The sequence below is a fragment of the Salvelinus namaycush genome, chromosome 42 (genome assembly GCF_016432855.1).
Source record: "Salvelinus namaycush isolate Seneca chromosome 42, SaNama_1.0, whole genome shotgun sequence".
Lineage (NCBI taxonomy): Eukaryota > Metazoa > Chordata > Actinopteri > Salmoniformes > Salmonidae > Salvelinus > Salvelinus namaycush.
Window position 1 is genome coordinate 22,135,473 of NC_052348.1, and position 23,250 is coordinate 22,158,722.

A 23,250-nucleotide genomic window follows, 5' to 3' on the forward strand; every position below is an offset into this window, starting at 1 on the left:
ACTTTTGAGATAGAGCCTTGTCAGAGAGAGCCTTTGCGGAAGAAGAACATTTTAATTAATGATGGACAGAGAAAAATAATGTTATGATAAGATTTAGTTGAATGTGTAGACATACTGTGCTCTAAAATGCTTGTACTCTGCTAAATATACTCATAATTTTCTAGATTTTTTTTCATGATCGATTATTATCATCAATCACTTTTATAATAAGAAGAACAAAGGCACAGATTAATAAATAAAGGAACAGTGTCCTCTGAGTTCTACCAGCTTCATGATTGAATGTGATTGGATCTTTATAAAAGTGTGACCTGCAGTTGGGCAGAACAGAACTTAGGACACAGACACACATTCACAAACGCACACACGCCTGTGAAGTTCCCCTTTAAAACCTCGGAAAAAGAAGCAGACATAGATATATCCTACACTTCTGAATATTTCCTCACGCTGATGTCACACACACACAGCATAGACAGGAAAAAAGGCCCCTATATGGCCATCGATGGCCAGTCACGGAGTGCAAGCTAAAGTGACTTCCTTATGAACAATGTTACGAACAGGCCTTGCGAAATAGGACTTCCTGCTTGAATCTGATTGGATTCTATCAACTGCAGTCGACCACAGACAGTCATCAGAGAGGTACCAGTGGAGACGCACATCAGAGTAACTACTCAACTACTAGTAATCATACTGTAGATATTACCATTATAGTCAGTTAGAAAGGTAATCATACAGTAGATATTACCATTAGGAGTCAGTTAGAAAGGTAATCATACAGTAAGTTAATACCGTAAGTAAAAGTAAGTTAGAATCATAGATATTACAATTCCAGGTCAGTCAGACTGAATTAGTTCATTCATTGATTGATTTGGGTAATCATTGATATCCGGTACGGTTGGTTAAGATGGCCGACTACGTCAACAAACAGGTGATTGAATTAAACAAAGTTAATGAAGAAAACCGGAACAGAGCAACGAGGAGCGTGAAGACTGAGACCCATCTCTCAGGTAAGGACAACTAATTAGCTATTTTTCTCTCTCTCACACACGGACGCACGCCCGCCTGCAGGCATAGACGAACCAAACACATGCACGCACACACACAAATAACACATAAAAGAAAAACATACATAGCATGTATATTTTTGAGTGTTCTGTCTTCAGGGTGGTTCAGTTGGTAAGGAGAGTGGAGTTTACAACATGCTGGGGTCACACACTAAAATGCATAATTTTTTCCCCTTCAATTACTGGAACTATTTTAATACGATCAATTGAAAACAACCTTTTAAAACAGCAACAAAGTGAACAGCCTGCCACTGTTTTTGGTAAACAGCTGAGGGCCTGGGAAATTTAAGCACTCTCAAATTCATAGACAGAGCTCTGTATGCTCAGTGTAAGCTTGTTTTACTCTGGAATTGTAAATTATGGAATTGTACAAACTCTGTATATTTGGGAGATCCTACCAAATTCATATAGAAATGTGAGTTATAGATCTTTCATTCCCATTGAAAGCAAGTCTAAGAAGCGGTAGATCTGTTCTATGTGTTGCTTTTCTGTGCTTCCCTTTCTGAAGTTGCATTTTTGCATCTTTTACTTTAGGTTTTGTACAGCAACTTCAAACAGCAGAATATACAATGTTTATTTTACACAATGAGTGCTTGTTTTGTCACATAAACACATTAGAATTTTAGCAACCAGGAAATGGCGGAGCGATTTCTGCATAGGTCATCTGGTTGAAACAATCATTTTGAGCTGATGGATGGTCAGTCCGTGCATACAAAGCTCTGTCTATGCATTTTAGAGTGGTTATGTTTCTCCACTCAGTGTGTATTTGGGTCCTGATGGGGTTACATAGTTAAACTACGCTCATGAGACATTTATAAGTTACATTCATGAAGAATGAATGGGTAAATATTATACATTTCAAAGTCCCAAAAATTGAGGCAGCAATCAAATATAGCCCTTTTAAATCATGCTTCAGCTATATTGTGTAATTTTGGCAATTTCTTCATAGGGTAGCTTCCTGTTTATCTGATGTGAGGTGACCACAAGTTTGAGCAAAGTGTTGCTGCCTACCCTCAATCAGGGGGAAACAAATGACGCATTGGAAATGTTTGGCTCTAATCATAATCGTAATCATTGGTGACGTAGGATGATGGTGTGTGTGTCTGTGTGTGTGTGTGTGTGTGTGTGTGTGTGTGTGTGTGTGTGTGTGTGTGTGTGTGTGTGTGTGTGTGTGTGTGTGTGTGTGTGTGTGTGTGTGTGTGTGTGTGTTCCTCTGCAGATGGAAGACTAAGACTCTACAGGATGGCTGCTGTGTGTTTAGGAGTGCTGTGTGTTCTACAAGTCACTCTCAACATCTCCCTGAGACTGGCTTTCTGTGAGTGAATCTGTGTCCCAAATGACACCCTAGTAGCTCTGTTATTTTCGACACATAGGCACTATGTAGGGAATAGAGTGCCGTTTAGGTCATTTTTCCGTTTGGGGCTCTTTTCCATTTTATAACGGACTGCATGAACAGGGTCGATGGGGCAGATATGTATTTTATCATCACACTGTAGTTCTGTGCTTAAAATCAATGATCACAATTCCTGTAGTTTGTCAATGTTTTTGACGCACAAAAATAAACACACCTGTTGTAATGATGCAGTACAATGAAATGTACACTCTATATACGGTACAATAGTCTGTTCCTAGACTCCGCATGAGTTTCAAGTTTGAGAAAGTTTACAATTTATCCTTCCATTTCTACCTCTCCGCGTGTCAGTTATGATTTTCATTAACACTTTTTAGTGGAACATTTTCATTTAGAAACGTATTTGTTTTTCAAAATAATTGTCACATGGTTAATAATACAAACCGGAATTACATCATTTAGGAGACTTTCTTATCCAGAGCGATTTACAGTAGTAATTAGGAGTCCCTTAGTCAAGGGCACATCGACAGATTGTTCACCTAGTCTACCGCCCCAATGCTCTAAACCGCTATGCAACCTGCTGCTTCAAACCGGAATTGAAATAATAAAGATCTTAAAATAGAATTTCCAGTAATGGGAGAGCACCAGCCTCTGCCATATGGACACATTTATACACTGTGATTCATTGGCGTCTAAAGAAATGAGTGCACGAAGAGATATCCTAAGGCAATGTAGCAATAGGCCAAGAACTTCCATTGTCAACTAGAACAAATAAAATCTGAAAATATCCTGATGAAAATATAGATTCTTTCAATCGCATTCATCTCTCTACTTCTCATGTGTGCCTCTCTTTCTACCTTGATCTATCATTAGTGAAGTGCAACATTGTATCAAATTAATCAACTGTATCCAGCCCAATTACTGTATATAGGAAGCTCCGTCCCGAAGCTAATGCTAGCGAACTTGCAACATTTTATGAACTAGTCTATTCCGGTCCTCAGAGTGCTATTCCGGTCTTCAGAGTGTTTTGCTCCAGTGAGCTCAGGACAGACATAGCTGTTTTTGCTGGAAGGGAAATGTGCTCAGGTATTTTGTGAAATTTCCACTGGATATACGGGATCCTCAGAGCATGACATTTTGCTTTTTCACATTATCGAGGAGGAGAGTGTTGTAAAGATTTTTCAAATACTGTGAGAAAAGTATGCTGAATAGCTGTGTGAGGTGAAGAAAAAATGACTTAGAAGCTTAGCTAATTAGTGGTGCTGAGTTCACACGATCAGAAATCCACAAATGGTTACTTTCCTACATTTGCGCAGCAGGCCAGTTAGACTACTTCTATGCGTGCTCTGGCTCCCTGGCTCCGTCAACATTAAGAGGACAAAGACACCAGACACATGCTCATTACTCAAGTGGAGCGCTGGACAAACTCGGCCATCAGGCTCTCCTCCAACAGCGTCATGTTGGCAGTGAACTCATCCGGGAGGAACAGAAACATACTGACATCATCCTGCATCTGAAAATCGGCAGAGAGAGAAAGAGTCAGGGAAGAAATAAAACGGAGAAGAAGAGCGATCAGATCAATTGGAAAATAAGTTTATGAACAATAAAAAGTATTTGAAACGTTTTATGCAAATGAACTGCGTCATTACTTGGGGTGGCAGGTAGCCAAGTGGTGAGAGCGTTGGGCCAGTAACCGAAAGGTTGCTAGATTGAATCCCCGAGCTGACAAGGTAAAAGTCTGTCGTTCTGCCCCTGAACAAGGCATTTAGCTTCTACTTGCTACGCATCCCGGATCCGGGAGCACCCCCATCAGTAAAAAAAGCTGACTAGCATAGCCTAGCATAGCGCCACAAGTAAATACTAGCATCTAAATATCATTAAATCACAAGTCCAAGACACCAGATGAAAGATACAGATCTTGTGAATCCAGCCATTATTTCTGATTTTTAAAATGTTTTACAGGGAAGACACAATATGTAAATCTATTAGCTAACCACGATAGCAAAAGACACAACTTTTTTTTCCCCACCATTTTTTTCCTGCATAGGTAGCTATCACAATTTCGACCAAATAAAGATATAAATAGTCACTAACCAAGAAATAGCTTCATCAGATGACAGTCTGATAACATATTTATTGTATAGCATATGTTTTGTTAGAAAAATGTGCATATTTCAGGTATAAATCACAGTTCTACATTGCAGCTGCAATCTGAAATAGCGTTGATGCAGCCAGAATAATTACAGAGACCAACGTCAAATACCTAATTACTCATCATAAATCATTTCTGAAAAATACACAGCGTACAGCAAATGAAAGCCCAACATCTTGTGAATCCAGCCAATATGTCAGATTTTTTAAGTGTTTTACAGCGAAAACACAATATAGCATTATATTAGCTTACCACAATAGCCAGAAAAACAACCGCATTTACCAGCAGCAAAGGTTAGCGATCGTAACAATCCTGTGCAACCTAGGTCTAAGTTTATGCCCAATTTCACAGGATAATGGTTCTGGGTAATCATGGTAATGCGGGTGAGCGCCACCCCATCTAGCTGGAAGTCCTCTATCCCTCTATTTGTTATCCATCTATCCATACACACAACCACACACTCATAAAAACGAGGTGAAAGGTGAAAACAACTTCAGGAGATGAGATAAGGACTTGAACCCGAGCCCTCTAGTACCTTCGTAGTTGGCAACACCCAGAGCAACAGAGCCAGCACTTCTTCCCAGGGGCTTTGTCAGGATGGGATCCACCTGCCTGTTTCGAATATTCCCTCAAGGTGGCGCCAACTCTCCATTTTGATTTGTAAAGGCACACCCCTGTCTATATAAGGCCCCACAGTTGACAGTGCATGTCAAAGAAAAAACCAAGCTATGATGTCAAAGGAATTGTCCATAGAGCTCCGAGACAGGATTGTGTCGAGGCACAGATCCTATGCTCCTATGCTTTAAAATTGGTCCTGACATTCTTCTGGTAACCAGTGCTTGACGGATCTGAGTACCGGCACCTCAAAAGTTCTACTGCTTGAGCTCCTGTTACTCTGATAGAATATCAGCTCAAATGTATTGTGGAGGTAACTGCACCTAAATGTAAACAGTACTGGAACCCAAAATGAGTAATGGGACCTATTTCAGTCAAAGTCAAGCACTGCCAGTAATGAAAACCATCAATGCTCAAATGGGTTGCTTTTTCCAAAAATGCGAAAACAAAACTAAAAAACATCATCAGCTCATTTTGTTACGTTACAGCTTTATTCTAAAATGTATTTAATATTTTTTCCCTCATCAATCTACACACAATACCGCATAATGACAAATCGAAAACATGTTTTTGATTTTTTTGCAAATTTATGGAAAATAAAAACAGAAATACGTTATTTGCGTAAGTATTCAGACCTTTTGCTATGAGACTTGAAATTGATTTCAGGTGCATCCTGTTTCCATTCATTATCCTTGAGATGTTTCTACAACTTGATTGGAGTCCACCTGTGGTAATATCAATTGATTGGACATGATTTGGAAAGGCACACCCCTGTCTTTCAGGCACACCCCTGTCTTTCAGATGACAGTGCATGTCAAACCAAGACATGAGGTCAAAGGAATTGTCCATAGAGCTCCGAGACAGGATTGTGTGGAGGCACAGATCTGGGGAAGGGTACCAAGAAATGACACCCTGCAGCATTGAAGGTCCCCAAGAACACAATGGCCTCCATCGTTCTTAAATTGAAGGAGTTTGGAACCACCAAGACTCTTCCTAGAGCTGGCCGCCCGGCCAATCTGAACGATCGGAGGAGAAGGGCCTTGGTCAAGGAGGTGTCCAAGAACCCGATGGTCACTCTAACAGAGCTCCAGAGTTCCTATGCGGAGATGGGAAAACCTTCCAGAAGGACAACAATCGCTCCAGCGCCAGACGGAAGACACTGCTCAGTAAAATGCACATGGCAGTCCGCTTGGAGTTCGCCAAAAGGCACCTAATGACTCTCAGACCATGAGAAACACGATTCGCTGGTCTGATGAAACCAAAATGGATTCTTTGGCCTGAATGCCAAGCGTCACGTCTGGATGAATCCTGGCACCATCCGTACGCTGATGAATGATGATGGCAGCATCATGCTGTAGGGATGTTTTTCAGCGGCAGGGACTGGACTAGTCAGGATCAAAGGATAGATGAACGGAGCAAAGTACAGAGAGATCCTTGATGAAATCCTGCTCCAGAGGGCTCAGGTCCTCAGACTGGGGCGGAGGTTCACCTTCTAGCAGGACAATGACCGTTAGCAAAAAGCCAAAACAAAATGGGAGAGGCTTCGGGACAAGTCTCTGAATGTCCTTGATTGGCCAAGCCAGAGCCCGGACTTAAACCCTATTGAACACCTCTGGAGAGACCTGAAAATAGCTGTACAGCGATGCTCCACATCCAACCTGACAGAGCTTGAGAGGATCTGCAGTGAAGAATGGCAGAAACTCCCCAAATACAGGTGTGCCAAGAATGTAGCATCATACCCAAGAAGTCTCAAGGCTGTAATCGCTACCAAAGCTGCTTCAACAAAGTACTGAGTAAAGGGTCTGAATCCTTATGTAAATGTAATATTTACGTTTTTTATTTTTTATGAAGTTCCAAACATTTCTAAAAACGTGTTTTTGCCTTGTCATTGTGGGTTACTGTGTGTAGATTGATTAGAGGAGTAAACAATTCAATCAATTTTAGAATAAGGCTGTAACATCACAAAATGTGAAAAAAGTCAAGGGGTATGAATACTTTCCGATTGCACTGTATAAGCCTGGGATATCAACCACTCAAAGTTAGTGGGAGTGACCATAGAATTCTACGGGAGTGACCTTCTTGAGTAAAATATTTGCCATCAGGCTATGTCCTTCAGCAAAAACATTCCCCCTGGTAGTCGGTAGTTAATACAGCCACAAAGACTGTACTTCCAGCGCCGACAGAGATGGCCACCTCGCTTAGCGTTCCTAGGAAACTATGCAGTATTTCATTTTTTTATGTATTATTTCTTACATTGTTACCACAGGAAATCTTAAGTTTTGTTACACACAGCTGGGAGGAACTATTGGATATAAGAGCAACGCCAACTTACCAACATTACAACCAGGAATACGACTTTCCCGAAGCAGATCCTCTGTTTGGTCCACCACCCAGGACAATGGATCGGATCCCAGCCGACGACCCAAAACAACGGCGCCGCAGAAAGGGCATACGGAGCGGTCTTCTGGTCAGGCTCCGTAAACAGGCACATCGCGTACCGCTCCCGAGTATACTACTCGCCAATGTCCAGTCTCTTGACAATAAGGTAGATGAAATCCGAGCAAGGGTTGCCTTCCAGAGAGACATCAGAGATTGTAACGTTCTTTGTTTCACAGAAACATAGCTCACTCGGGATAAGTTATCAGAGTCGGTACAGCCACCTGGTTTCTTCATGCATCACGCCGACAGAAACAAACATCTCTCTGGTAAGAAGAAGGGCGGGGGTGTATGCCTTATGATTAACGAGACGTGGTGTGATCATAACAACATACAGGAACTCAAGTCCATTTGTTCACCTGACCTAGAATTCCTTACAATCAAATGCCGACCGCATTATCTACCAAGAGAATTCTCTTCGATTAAAATCACAGTTGTGTATATTCCCCCCTAAGCAGACACATCGACGGCCCTGAAAGAACTTCATTGGACTCTGTGTAAACTGGAAACCACAAATCCTGAGGCTGCATTTATTGTATGTCACGTTCTGACTTTAGTTTATTTTTTATGTCTTTGTGTTAGGTTGGTCAGGGCGTGAGTTGGGGTGGGCAGTCTATTCTTTTTTCTAGGTTGTTTGTTTTCTATGTGTTTGGCCTGGTGTGGTTCCCAATTAGAGGCAGCTGTTTATCGTTGTCTCTGATTGGGAGCCATATTTAGGTAGCCTGTTTTCCATTGTGTGTTGTGGGTGGTTGTTTCCATTTCAGTGGTTTCACCATTCGGGACTGTTTCGGTTTTCATTTGGATTCTCTTGTTCTTTTTGTATTTTGTATTCATTCTATTAAAAGATATTATGGATACGTACCACGCTGCACATTGGTCCGATATTTCCTACTCCTCCTCAGACAAAGAGGACGAAAGCCGTTACATTGTAGCTGGGGATTTAAACAAGTCTAATATGAAAACAACTAAATTTTATCAGCATTACGAATGCGTGACACGGACTGGCAAAACCGTGGATCTTTGTTACTGTAACTTCCGTGACGCATACAAAGCCCTCCCCCGCCCTCCTTTCGGAAAATCTGACCATGACTCCATTTCGTTGCTCCCAGCCTATAGACAGAAACCAAAACAGGAAACGCCCATGCTCAGGTCTGTTCAACGCAGGTCCGACCAGTCGAAATCCACGCTTCAAGATTGCTTCGACAACGTGGACTGGGATATGTTCCGCATAGCGTCGGACAATAACATTGATGAATACGCTGATTCAGTGAGCGAGTTTATTAGCAAGTGCATCGGTGATGTTGTACCCACAGCAACTGTTAAAACATTCCCCAACCAGAAACCGTGGATTGATGGCAGCATTCACGCAAAACTGAAAGTGCGAACCACTGCTTTTAATCAGGGCAAGGTGAAGGGAAACAGGACCGAATACAAATAGTGTAGCTATTACCTCCGCAAGGCAATCAAACAAGCTAAGCGTGAGTATAGAGACAAAGTAGAGTTGCAGTTCAACGGCTCAGACACGAGAGGTATGTGGCAGGGTCTACAGTCAATCACGGACTACAAAAAGAAAACCAGCCCCATCGCGGACCATAATGTCTTGCTCCCAGACAAACTAAACAACTTCTTTGCTCGCTTTGAGGACAGTACAGTGCCACCGACACGGCCCGCTACCAAAACCTGCGGGCTCTCCTTCACTGCAGCCAACATGAATTAAACGTAAAACATTTAAACGCAAGGCTGCAGGCCCAGATAGCATCCTTAGCCGCATCCTCAGAGCATGCGCAGACCAGCTGGCTGGTGTGTTTACGGAAATATTCAATCAATCCTTATCCCAGTCTGCTGTTCCCACATGCTTCAAGAGGGCCACCATTGTTCCTGTTCCCAAGAAAGATAAGGTAACTGAGCTAAATGACTATCGCCCCGTAGCACTCACTTTCGTCATCATGAAGTGCTTTGAGAGACTAGTCAAGGATCATATCACCTCCACCCTACCTGACACCCTAGACCCACTCCAATTTGCTAACCGCCCAAAAGTTTCACAGACGACCCAATCGCAATCACACTGCAGACTGCACACTGCACACTGCCCTAACCCATCTGGACAAGAGGAATACCTATGTAAGAATGCTGTTCATCGATTACAGCTCAGCATTTAACACCATAGTACCCTCAACTCGTCATTAAGCTCGAGACCCTGGGTCTCGACCCCGCCCTGTGCAACTGGGTCCTGGACTTCCTGACGGGCCACCCCCAGGTGGTGAGGGTAGGAAACATCTCCACACCGCTGATCCTCAACACTGGGGCCCCACAACGGTGCATTCTCAGCCCTCTCCTGTACTCCCTGTTCACCCACGACTGCGTGGCCATGCACGCCTCCAACTCTATCATCAAGTTTGCAGACGACATTACAGTGGTAGGCTTGATTACCAACAACGACGAGACAGCCGACAGGGAGGAGGTGAGGGCCCTCGGAGTGTGGTGTCAGGAAAATAACCTCACACTCAATGTCAACAAAACAAAGGAGATGATCGTGGACTTCAGGAAACAGCAGAGGGAGCAGCCCCCTATCCACATCAACGGGACAGTAGTGGAGAAGGTGGAAGTTTTAAGTTCCACGGTGTACACATCACGGACAAACTGAATTGGTCCACCCACACAGACAGCGTGGTGAAGAAGGCACAGCAGCGCCTCTTCAACCTCAGGAGGCTGAAGAAATTTGGCTTGTCACCAAAAACACTCACAAACTTTTACAGATGCACAATCGAGAGCATCCTGGTCGGGCTGTATCACCGCCTGGTACGGCAACTGCTCCGCACATAACCGTAAGGCTCTCCAGAGGGTAGTGAGGTCTGCACAACGCATCAGCGGAGGCAAACTACCTGCCCTCCAGGTTACCTACACCACCCGATGTCACAGGAAGGCCAAAAAGATCATCAATGACAACAACCACCCGAGCCACTGCCTGTACACCCTGCTGTCATCCAGAAGGCGAGGTCAGTACAGGTGCATCAAAGCTGGGACAGAGAGACTGAAAAACAGCTATATCAAGGCCATCAGACTGTTTAAGAGCCATCACTAACACTGAGTGGCTGCTGCCAACATACTGACTCAAATCTCTAGCCTCTTTAAAAAAAAAAAATTGGATGTAATAAATGTATCACTAGCCACTTTTAACAATGCCACTTTATATAATGTTTACATACCCTACATTACTCATCTCATATGTACAGTGGGGAGAACAAGTATTTGATACACTGCCGATTTTGCAGGTTTTCCTACCTACAAAGCATGTAGAGGTCTGTAATTTTTATCATAGGTACACTTCAACTGTGAGAGACGGAATCTAAAACAAAAATCCAGAAAATCACATTGTATGATTTTTAAGTAATTAATTCGCATTTTATTGCATGACATAAGTATTTGATACATCAGAAAAGCAGAACTTAATATTTGGTACAGAAACCTTTGTTTGCAATTACAGAGATCATACGTTTCCTGTAGTTCTTGACCAGGTTTGCACACACTGCAGCAGGGATTTTGGCCCACTCCTCCATACAGACCTTCTCCAGATCCTTCAGGTTTCGGGGCTGTCGCTGGGCATTACGGACTTTCAGCTCCCTCCAAAGATTTTCTATTGGGTTCAGGTCTGGAGACTGGCTAGGCCACTCCAGGACCTTGAGATGCTTCTTACGGAGCCACTCCTTAGTTGCCCTGGCTGTGTGTTTCGGGTCGTTGTCATGCTGGAAGACCCAGCCACGACCTATCTTCAATGCTCTTACTGAGGGAAGGAGGTTGTTGGCCAAGATCTCGCGATGCATGGCCCCATCCATCCTCCCCTCAATACGGTGCAGTCATCCTGTCCCCTTTGCAGAAAAGCATCCCCAAAGAATGATGTTTCCACCTCCAAGCTTCACGGTTAGGATGGTGTTCTTGGGGTTGTACTAATCCTTCTTCTTCCTCCAAACACGGCGAGTGGAGTTTAGACCAAAAAGCTCTATTAATGTCTCATCAGACCACATGACCTTCTCCAATTCCTCCTCTGGATCATCCAGATGGTCATTGGCAAACTTCAGACGGGCCTGGACATGCGCTGGCTTGAGCAGGGGGACCTTGCGTGCGCTGCAGGATTTTAATCCATGACGGCGTAGTGTGTTACTAATGGTTTTCTTTGAGACTGTGGTCCCAGCTCTCTTCAGGTCATTAACCAGGTCCTGCCGTGTAGTTCTGGGCTGATCCCTCACCTTCCTCATGATCATTGATGCCCCACGAGGTGAGATCTTGCATGGAGCCCCAGACCGAGGGTGATTGACCGTCATCTTGAACTTCTTCCATTTTCTAATAATTGCGCCAACAGTTGTTGCCTTCTCACCAAACTGCTTACCTATTGTCCTGTAGCCCATCCCAGCCTTGTGCAGGTCTACAATTTTATCCCTGATGTCCTTACACAGCTCTCTGGTCTTGGCCATTGTGGAGAGGTTGGAGTCTGTTTGATTGAGTGGGTGGACAGGTGTCTTTTATACAGGTAACGAGTTCAAACAGGTGCAGTTAATACAGGTAATGAGTGGAGAACAGGAGGGCTTCTTAAAGAAAAACTAACAGGTCTGTGAGAGCCGGAATTCTTACTGGTTGGTAGGTGATCAAATACTTATGTCATGCAATAAAATGCGAATTAATTACTTAAAAATCATACAATGTGATTTTCTGGATTTTTGTTTTAAATTCCGTCTCTCACAGTTGAAGTGTACCTATGATAAAAATTACAGACCTCTACATGCTTTGTAAGTAGGAAAACCTGCAAAATCGGCAGTGTATCAAATACTTGTTCTCCCCACTGTATATACTGTACTCTATACCATCTACTGCATCTTGCCTATGCCGTTTGTCCATTGCTCATCCATATATTTTGATGTACTTATTCATTCATTTACACTTGTGTTTATAAGGTAGTTGTGAAATTGTTAGATTACTTGTTAGATATTACTGCATGGTCGGAACTAGAAGCACAAGAATTTCGCAACACTCGCATTAACATATGCTAACCATGTGTAGCATATGATTTGATTATGGCTAAGCACATTTCCGCAATTTCTCTTCTTAAAATGTGCTAAGTTTGATGCGTTGGTCTACCAAACCTTCCGAGCATTTGGGCGGAAGTGTCTGGGAACAAGATTAGGTGTAATGTGACTAAAATTACTTAACTTTAGAGCTTGCTTCATCCTTCAGCACAGCATGTCACCCTTTATACGTTTATATCATATTCAACATTGTGGGCGATGTCACATTTGACATGGGTGATTATGTTTTTATTTATTTTTATTTCACCTTTATTTAAAGCTAGTTGAGAACAAGTTCTCATTTACAACTGCGACCTGACCAAGATAAAGCAAAGCAGTGTGACAGAAACAACAACACAGAGTTACATGGAATAAACAAGCGTACAGTCAATAACACAATAGAAAAATAAAGAAAGTCTATACACAGAGGAGGTATGGCAATAAATAGGCCATAGTAGCAAAGTAATTACAATTTAGCAGATTAACACCAGAGTGATAGATGAGCAGATGATGATGAGCAGATGAGCAGATGATGGTGTAAAAGTAGTGATACTGGTGTGCAAAAGAGCAGCAAAGTAAATAAAAACAATATGAGGATGAGGTAGGTAGATTGGGTGGGCTATTTACAGATGGACTATGTACAGCTGCAGCGATCGGTTAGCTGCTCAGATAGCTGATGTTTAAAGTTAGTGAGGGAAATGCAAGTCTCCAGCTTCAGCGAATTTTGCAATTCGTTCCAGTCACTGGCAGCAGAGAACTGGAAGGAAAGGCGGCCAAAGGAAGTGTTGGCTTTGGGGATGACCAGTGAGAAATACCTGCTAGAGCACGTGTTACGGGTGGGTGTTGTTATCATGACCAGTGTGCTGAGATACGGCGGAGCTTTACCTAGCATAGACTTGTAGATGACCTGAAGCCAGTGGGTCTGTGGGTCTGGCGTCGGATATGTAGCGAGGGCCAGCCGACTAGAGCATAGGTCGCAGTGGTGGGTGGTATAAGGCGCTTTGGTAACACAACGGATGGCACTGTGATAGACTGCATCCAATTTGCTGAGTAGAGTATTGGAAGCTATTTTGTAGAGGATTGGTAGGATAGTCAATTTTACTAGGGTAAGTTTGGCGGCGTGAGTGAAGGAGACTTTGTTGCGAAATAGAAAGCTGATTCTAGATTTGATTTTGGATTGGAGATGTTTGATATGAGTCTGGAAGGAGAGTTTACAGTCTAGCCAGACACCTAGGTATTTGTAGTTGTCCACGCATTCTAGGTCAGAGCCGTCCATAGTTGTGATGCTAGTCGGGCGGGCGGGTGCGTCCAGCGAACAGTTGAAAAGCATGCATTTGGTTTTGCTAGCAATTAAGAGCAGTTGGAGGTCACGAAAGGAGTGTTGTATGGCATTGAAGCTTGTTTGGAGGTTAGTTTACACAGTGTCCAAAGAAGGGCCAGATGTATACAGAATGGTGTCGTCTGCGTAGAGGTGGATCAGGGAATCACCCGCAGCAAGAGCGACATCGTTGATATACACAGAGAAAAGAGTAGGCCCGAGAATTGAATCCTGTGGTACCCCCATAGAGACTGCCAGAGGTCTGGACAACAGGCCCTACGATTTTACACACTGAACTCTATCTGCGAAGTAGTTGGTGAACCAGACGAGGCAGTCATTTGAGAAACCAAGGCTATTGAGTCTGCCAATAAGAATACGGTGATTAACAGAGTCAAAAGTCTTGGCCAGGTCGATGAAGACGGCTGCACAGTACTGTTTTTTATGGTGGTTATGATATCGTTTAGTACCTGAGGCGTGGCTGAGGTGCACCCGTGACCAACTCGGAAACCGGATAGCACAGCGAAGAAGGTACGGTGGGATTCGAAATGGTCAGTGATCTGTTTATTAACTTGGATTTCAAAGACTTTAGAAAGGCAGGGCAGTATGAAAATAGGTCTGTAACAGTTTGGGTCTAGAGTGTCACCCCCTTTGAAGAGGGGGATGACCGTGGCAGCTTTCCAATCTTTAGGGAAATCAGACGAAATGAAAGAGAGGTTGAACAGACTGGTAATAGCGGTTGCAACAATGGCGGTGGATCATTTTAGAAAGAGACGGTCCAGATTGTCTAGCCCAGCTGATTTGTACGGGTCCAGGTTTGCAGCTCTTTCAGAACATCTGCGATCTGGTTTTGGGTGAAGGAGAAGCTGGGGAAGCTCGGGCAAGTAGCTGCGAGTGGTGCGGAGCTGTTGGCCGGGGTTGGGGTAGCCAGGAGGAAAGCATGGCCAGCCTTAGAGAAATGCTTATTGAAATGTTCGATTATCATGGATTTTTCGGTGGTGACCGTGTCGCCTAGCCTCTGGGAGGAGGTACTCTTGTTCTCCATGGACTTTACAGTTATGACACGTTTATGAACCCTTTATAAAGCATGACATACACTTATATATGCTTAATAACACATTCATGTAGCGCTTATGAATGCATTATGAAGGCTTTATGAAACCTTTGATAAGACCATTGACGATGAAATCACAATCAGTGAAAACATTATTGATCTAGTTAACTAGCAGATTTACATCAATCATCAACATCGATGATCAGCTGATAGTCTATCCTCTTTTCCCGATGTCAATCATGTCTTTTGATAGGCACTGTAACCAGTGGTGTAGTGATATTTGTCATCATGTCTGAATCAGAGTTTGTACCGACAGATGACACCTTTTGAATCTCTTTATAGAATATACATAAAATGCATCCTCAGATTACAACGTCTGACTATATCCACATTGTCTCAAGAAAATGTTCTATGTCTTACACCAAGTCAGGAACAGCTCATTTCAAAATAGACTGTAAACATCCATGTCAATCTTGAATGTTAATTCATCACATTTTACTGCATTACAATCATCTCAGTCATTATCATGGGAATATGCATTTAGATATTATTGAATTACTGTTTTGTGAGTGGATTAACCAGGAGCTATATGTATCAATCCTTTCCAGATAACAGAGGCAATGAGACTGAAGAGAGAGACCAGCTACAGACCAGTTACAACACCCTGACTGAAGAGAGAGACCAGCTACAGAAGGAGAGAGATTATCTCATGACAAGGTTCTCTAATCTGAGTGAGTTTACCTGATAAATGATCATAACATCACATATCTACTATGCAGTAAACTTGTGTTTGTATTCTTCAATAATAGGTGCAGAATAACAAGATGGAAATTAATGTTTTTGTCATGTAGAACAAACCTGTCCTGAAGGCTGGCAGCAGTTTAACTCCAGTTGGTACTTCCTGTCTACTGAGACTAAAACCTGGGAGGAGAGCAGAGAGGACTGTCTGGAGAGAGGAGCAGACCTGGTGATCATAAACAGTGATATGGAACAGGTGAGGGTCTGTGTGTGAGAGAGTGGGAGAGAGAGAGAATCAAACTCTCTTTGTCTGTAATGTATCTTCCAGTATTTAACACATGTAGTCTATAGTAGTTGACAATATCAGTATCTTTCTCACCAACAGCAGTTTCTCATTGGCCTCAATAAGGGAGCCTGGATTGGTCTGACTGACTCTGTTTCTGAGGGGACCTGGAGATGGGTGGACAGCACCCCACTGACCATAAGGTGTGATACAGACTTTTTAACAAATGACATATTGCTTCAAATCATGATCATGAAAAGTTTGTTTTCACTCATAGATGTCATTCCACGAACACTAATATATATATCTTAGAAACTAAGTACTATTAAATATGAAAATGCAATACAACTAAAGTTAACTTTGTTGGTCAAACCTAGATGAGGTTGTGCTCATTTTTAAAGCTGAAAAAACATGTCTATAATTTAGGATGATGTTTTCTACCAGCGTCTGATTATTTACTTTGACCCCTTTTTTATTTGTTTTATTTTATTTACACTGGCTCTCATGCTCTCTACCCACACACTCACAAGACTCTACCCACACACTCACTAGACTCTACCCACACACTCACTAAACTCTACCCACACACTCACTGGACTCTACCCACACACTCACTACACTCTACCCACACACTCACTACACTCTACCCACACACTCACTAGACTCTACCCACACACTCACTACACTCTACCCACACACTCACTACACTCTACCCACACACTCACTACACTCTACCCACACACTCACTACACTCTACCCACACACTCACTAGACTCTACCCACACACTCACTCGACTCTAGCCACACACTCACTAGACTCTACCCACACACTCACTGGACTCTACCCACACACTCACTACACTCTACCCACACACTCACTACACTCTACCCACACACTCACTAGACTCTACCCACACACTCACTGGACTCTACCAACACACTCACTGGATTCTACCCACACACTCACTACACTCTACCCACACACTCACTACACTCTACCCACACACTCACTAGACTCTACCCACACACTCACTACACTCTACCCACACACTCACTACACTCTACCCACACACTCACTACACTCTACCCACACACTCACTACACTCTACCCACACACTCACTAGACTCTACCCACACACTCACTCGACTCTAGCCACACACTCACTAGACTCTAGCCACACACTCACTAGACTCTACCCACACACTCACTACACTCTACCCACACACTCACTACACTCTACCCACACACTCACTACACTCTACCCACACACTCACTAGACTCTACCCACACACTCACTAGACTCTACCCACACACTCACTAGACTCTACCCACACACTCACTAGACTCTACCCACACACTCACTAGACTCTACCCACACACTCACTAGACTCTACCCACACACTCACTAGACTCTACCCACACACTCACTAGACTACCCACACACTCACTAGACTCTACCCACACACTCACTAGACTCTACCCACACACTCACTAGACTCTACCCACACACTCACTAGACTCTACCCACACACTCACTAGACTCTACCCACACACTCACTACACTCTACCCACACACTCACTACACTCTACCCACACACTCACTACACTCTACCCACACACTCACTACACTCTACCCACACACTCACTACACTCTACCCACACACTCACTACACTCTACCCACACACTCACTAGACTCTACCCACACACTCACTAGACTCTACCCACACACTCACTACACTCTACCCACACACTCACTACACTCTACCCACACGCTCACTAGACTCTACCCACACGCTCACTACACTCTACCGACACGCTCACAAGACTCTACCCACACACTCACTAGACTCTACCCACACACTCACTAGACTCTACCCACACACTCACTAGACTCTACCCACACACTCACTACACTCTACCCACACACTCACTACACTCTACCCACACACTCACTAGACTCTACCCACACACTCACTACACTCTACCCACACACTCACTACACTCTACCCACACACTCACTACACTCTACCCACACACTCACTACACTCTACCCACACACTCACTAGACTCTACCCACACACTCACTAGACTCTACCCACACGCTCACTACACTCTACCCACACGCTCACTAGACTCTACCCACACGCTCACTACACTCTACCGACACGCTCACAAGACTCTACCCACACAATCACTACACTCTACCCACACACTCACTACACTCTACCCACACACTCACTAGACTCTACCCACACACTCACTACACTCTACCCACACACTCACTAGACTCTACCCACACACTCACTAGACTCTACCCACACGCTCACTACACTCTACCCACACGCTCACTAGACTCTACCCACACGCTCACTACACTCTACCCACACGCTCACAAGACTCTACCCACACAATCACTACACTCTACCCACACGCTCACTAGACTCTACCCACACGCTCACTACACTCTACCGACACGCTCACAAGACTCTACCCACACACTCACTAGACTCTACCCACACACTCACTAGCCTCTACCCACACACTCACTAGCCTCTACCCACACACTCACTAGACTCTACCCACACACTCACTAGACTCTACCCACACACTCACTAGACTCTACCCACACACTCACTAGACTCTACCCACACACTCACTAGCCTCTACCCACACACTCACTAGACTCTACCCACACACTCACTAGACTCTACCCACACACTCACTAGACTCTACCCACACACTCACTACACTCTACCCACACACTCACTAGACTCTACCCACACACTCACTACACTCTACCCACACACTCACTAGACTCTACCCACACACTCACTACACTCTACCCACACACTCACTAGACTCTACCGACACGCTCACTACACTCTACCCACACGCTCACTAGACTCTACCCGCACGCTCCCTAGACTCTACCCGCACGCTCACTAGACTCTACCCGCACGCTCACTCGACTATACCCGCACGCTCACTCGACTCTACCCGCACGCTCACTCGACTCTACCCGCACGCTCACTCGACTCTACCCCCACGCTCACTAGACTCTACCCGCACGCTCACTCGACTCTACCCGCACGCTCACTCGACTCTACCCGCACGCTCACTCGACTCTACCCGCACGCTCACTCGACTCTACCCGCACGCTCACTCGACTCTACCCGCACGCACGCTCACTCGACTCTACCCGCACGCTCACTAGACTCTACACGCACGCTCACTCGACTCTACCCGCACGCTCACTCGACTCTACCCGCACGCTCACTAGACTTTACCCACACGCTCACTAGACTCTACCCACACGCTCACTAGACTCTACCCACACGCTCACTAGACTCTACCCACACGCTCACTAGACTCTACCCACACACTCACTAGACTCTACCCACACACTCACTAGACTCTACCCACACACTCACTAGACTCTACCCACACACTCACTAGACTCTACCCACACACTCACTAGACTCTACCCACACACTCACTAGACTCTACCCACACACTCACTAGACTCTACCCACACACTCACTAGACTCTACCCACACACTCACTAGACTCTACCCACACACTCACTAGACTCTACCCACACACTCACTAGACTCTACCCACACACTCACTAGACTCTACCCACACACTCACTAGACTCTACCCACACACTCACTAGACTCTACCCACACACTCACTAGACTCTACCCACACACTCACTACACTCTACCCACACACTCACTACACTCTACCCACACACTCACTACACTCTACCCACACGCTCACTACACTCTACCCACACGCTCACTACACTCTACCCACACGCTCACTAGACTCTACCCACACACTCACATATACTACACTGATACTCCAACACACACACACAAAACACTTACACGCATATTGATGCCAACACACACAAGTGTGTGTATGTGGTCTTGTACAGCTAACCTTGTGGGGACACACAATTCAGTCCCATTCTAAATCCTGTTTTCCCTAACCCCTGCTCTTACCCTAAACCAAACCCTAACCCCAGCTCCTAACTCTTCATTTAATTCTAACCCTAACTCTAATTCTAACCTTAACCCTAAACCCCTTACTAATAGCATTTGACCTCGTGGGGACTAACAAAATGTCCCCAGTTGGTAAACACTCTTCACATGTACTGCTGCTATTCTGTTAATTATCTATCCCGATTGCCTACTCACTTTTACCCCTACCTACATCAGAAAGTATTCACACCCCTTGACTTTTTCCACATTTTGTTGTGTTACAGCCTGAATTTATAATGTATTAAATGCCGTCATTGAATAGCCCTTTGAGCATGGTGAAGATAACAATTACACTTTGGATGGTGTACCATTACACCGAGTCACTACAAAGATACAAGCATCTTTCCTAACTCAGTTACTGGAGAGGAAGGAAACCGCTCAGGGATTTTAACACGAGGCCAATGGTGACTTTAAAACATTTACAGAGTTGAATGGCTGTGAAAGGAGAAAACTGAGGAATTCTATTTGCAACAAGGCACTAGAGCAAAAAAATGCTCAAATGGTTTGAACGCAACAGACAGAAGTTGGGACATCAGGGTTAACGACTTCAGATGAGTCCCATGACAGTTGTGAGGGTCGTAGAGTAAAATAGAGAAAACCATCGTGTTCGTGAGAGTCTCGCCTTTCCAGAGATTGGTTTGTACAGATGTTTTTTATTGAGACAGCTGCATTTCAGGATGTCTCATGGTCTGGCAAACACCACTGCAGCTCGGCCACCTTCCCATGCTAAAAAAGCGGATATCTCAGCTTAAATTGACTGATTGTGTTGGAGATGTTTTTATTACATTACTTAGATTGACGCACAGGTGTGTCAATGGACTCTTAAGGATGGAAGGATGGAATGGAGCTAAGCACAGGCAAAATCCTAGAGGAAAACCTGTTTTCCACCAGACATTGGCAAATGGAATCACCTTTCAGCAAGACAATAACCTAAAACACAATGCCAAACCGACACTGGAGTTCCTAACCAGGAAGGCAGTGAATGTTCCGAGTTTTGAAAGTTTTGATTTAAATCTGCTTGAAAATGTATGGCAAGACCTAAAAATGGTTGTCTAGCAAAGATCAGCAATGAAATTTGACAGAGCTTGAATAATTTTTTTAAAGAATAATGGACAAATGTTGCACAATCCAGGTGTGGAAAGCTCTTTATAAAATGACCCAAAAGACAAAGGGCAATGGTTGAATACTTACGCAGATGTTCGAAGAAATGTTAGTATTTTATGTAATTTATTGTAAAAAAAATACTATTTAAGTCAATATTAATCCCACTTTGTAACATAACTACATTTGAAAAAGTCAAGCTGTGTGAATATTTTCCATATTAACTCAACTACATACCTCGTACCCCTGCACATTGACTCGGCATTGGTACTCGTATATAGACTCCTTACTTTTTATTTTTGTGTTACAATTTTTTCATATTTTTTTTACACATTTTCTATTAATTTCTTAATTACTTAATTACTTTAACTCTGCATTGTTGGGAAAGGACCCGTAACTAAGCATTTCATGGTAAAGTCTGCACCTGTTGTATTCGGCGCATGTGACAAATCAAAATGTTCATTAATTATTTTCTGTCTTGTTTACCCTGTAGTTACTGGCACTCACAGCAGCCTGATAATGGTCGTGATGACCCAAAAAACGGGGAGGAGGACTGTGTTGAGCTGAACACAGAAACATGGCCTCCTGCAAAGGCATGGAATGACCAGTCATGTTTAGACAATCGTCACTGGATCTGTGAGAAAGTGGTTTAACAACAACATGACAACAGAGGGGGCTGGTGGGAGTACGAGCACACATACAGCACCCTACAGTGCACACAACTTCATTCTCTCTCTAAGACACACCAACACACTGTAGGTACTGTACTGGGGGCAAAACAACCTGATAATGGTGGTGGACCAAGATGTAACTAGGACTGTGCTGATGTTAATATTGGGTATTCTGAGCCTGTATATAAATATTCTGACATATCATTTACCTCTGAAGATTGGATTTGTGAAGAGTTATACAGTACATTTACATTTACATTTAGGTCATTTAGCAGACGCTCTTATCCAGAGCGACTTACAAATTGGAAAGTTCATACATATTCATCCTGGTCCCCCCGTGGGGAATGAACCCACAACCCTGGCGTTGCAAGCGACATGCTCTACCAACTGAGCCACATGGGACAGTATCTCATTATATAGTAGTGCTACAGTGCTAACGCATCTCTCTCTAGTTAAATAGTGTGTTGACATACTGTTATCTGTAAAATTATTGTATTCATTGTTTTAAATAGACACATGTTATGTGATTTGCCATTGGCTTGTGCTTTTTTCATCATCAATTATTAGTATAAATCTCTTTAGTAAAAGATGAGGCTCAGAAAAGAAAGGCTCAGTAAGAAAGGAACCTAGCAATTTACCAGCTTCCTGATTGAATGTGATTGGATTGTTAAAACAATGTGACTTGCATTTGGACACAGACAGAAGGCAGAACAGTACTGAGAAGATACACGCTGCACGCAGGCAGACACACACACAGACACAGACAGACACACACACGGACACACACACACACACACACACAGACACACACAGAGACACACACACAGAGACACACACAGACACACACACACACACACACACAGACACACACACACACACACACACACACAGACACACGTGTGAAATTCCCCTTTTCTGATAAAGATGCAGACAGATGTCCCACACACACCTCTAAATAACTCTTCACACTGATGTCACACACAGACAGCTTAGATACAATTAAAGAGCCCCTATATGTCCATCGCTGGCATAGAGAAAGTAAGATACGTAATGTGAACTCCATTTGAAGGCTGGAGAAGCCACAAACAGAACAGTCAAAGTGATAGGATGAAAGACTGCGCTCCTCAGACACTTGTTGTCAAGCACCTATCATGTTATTTCACTGTGTTTAGAATATCCTGTCATGTTCAACTTCCTGAGTGAAGGTGATTGGATACTTGTATATATATTGTATATATCAATGTTAGTGGACAACAGACAAAGATCAGAGACAAACCTGGTGGAGATGCACATCTGAGCAACTACTAAACTACTAGTCAGTGAAGTTAGAATCATACAGTAGATATTATCATTATAGTCAGTTAG

General features: G+C 43.7%; 1 protein-coding gene across 2 annotated transcripts; it reads left to right on the top strand.

The window, feature by feature from the left end:
* The first annotated feature begins 649 nt into the window (after positions 1 to 649).
* LOC120034959 (C-type lectin domain family 4 member M-like) lies at positions 650 to 22,326 on the top strand. 2 transcript variants are annotated; one of them, XM_038981679.1, is made up of 6 exons: positions 650 to 1,004; positions 2,281 to 2,376; positions 15,650 to 15,772; positions 15,893 to 16,035; positions 16,165 to 16,265; positions 21,708 to 22,326. In XM_038981679.1, the coding sequence occupies exons 1-6, from the start codon at positions 902 to 904 to the stop codon at positions 21,865 to 21,867; spliced, it is 726 nt and encodes a 241-aa protein (XP_038837607.1). In that variant the 5' UTR covers positions 650 to 901; the 3' UTR covers positions 21,868 to 22,326. The 2 variants fall into 2 exon arrangements, with proteins under 2 accessions (XP_038837607.1, XP_038837608.1); XM_038981680.1 differs by lacking the exon at positions 2,281 to 2,376.
* The last annotated feature ends 924 nt before the right edge of the window (positions 22,327 to 23,250 follow it).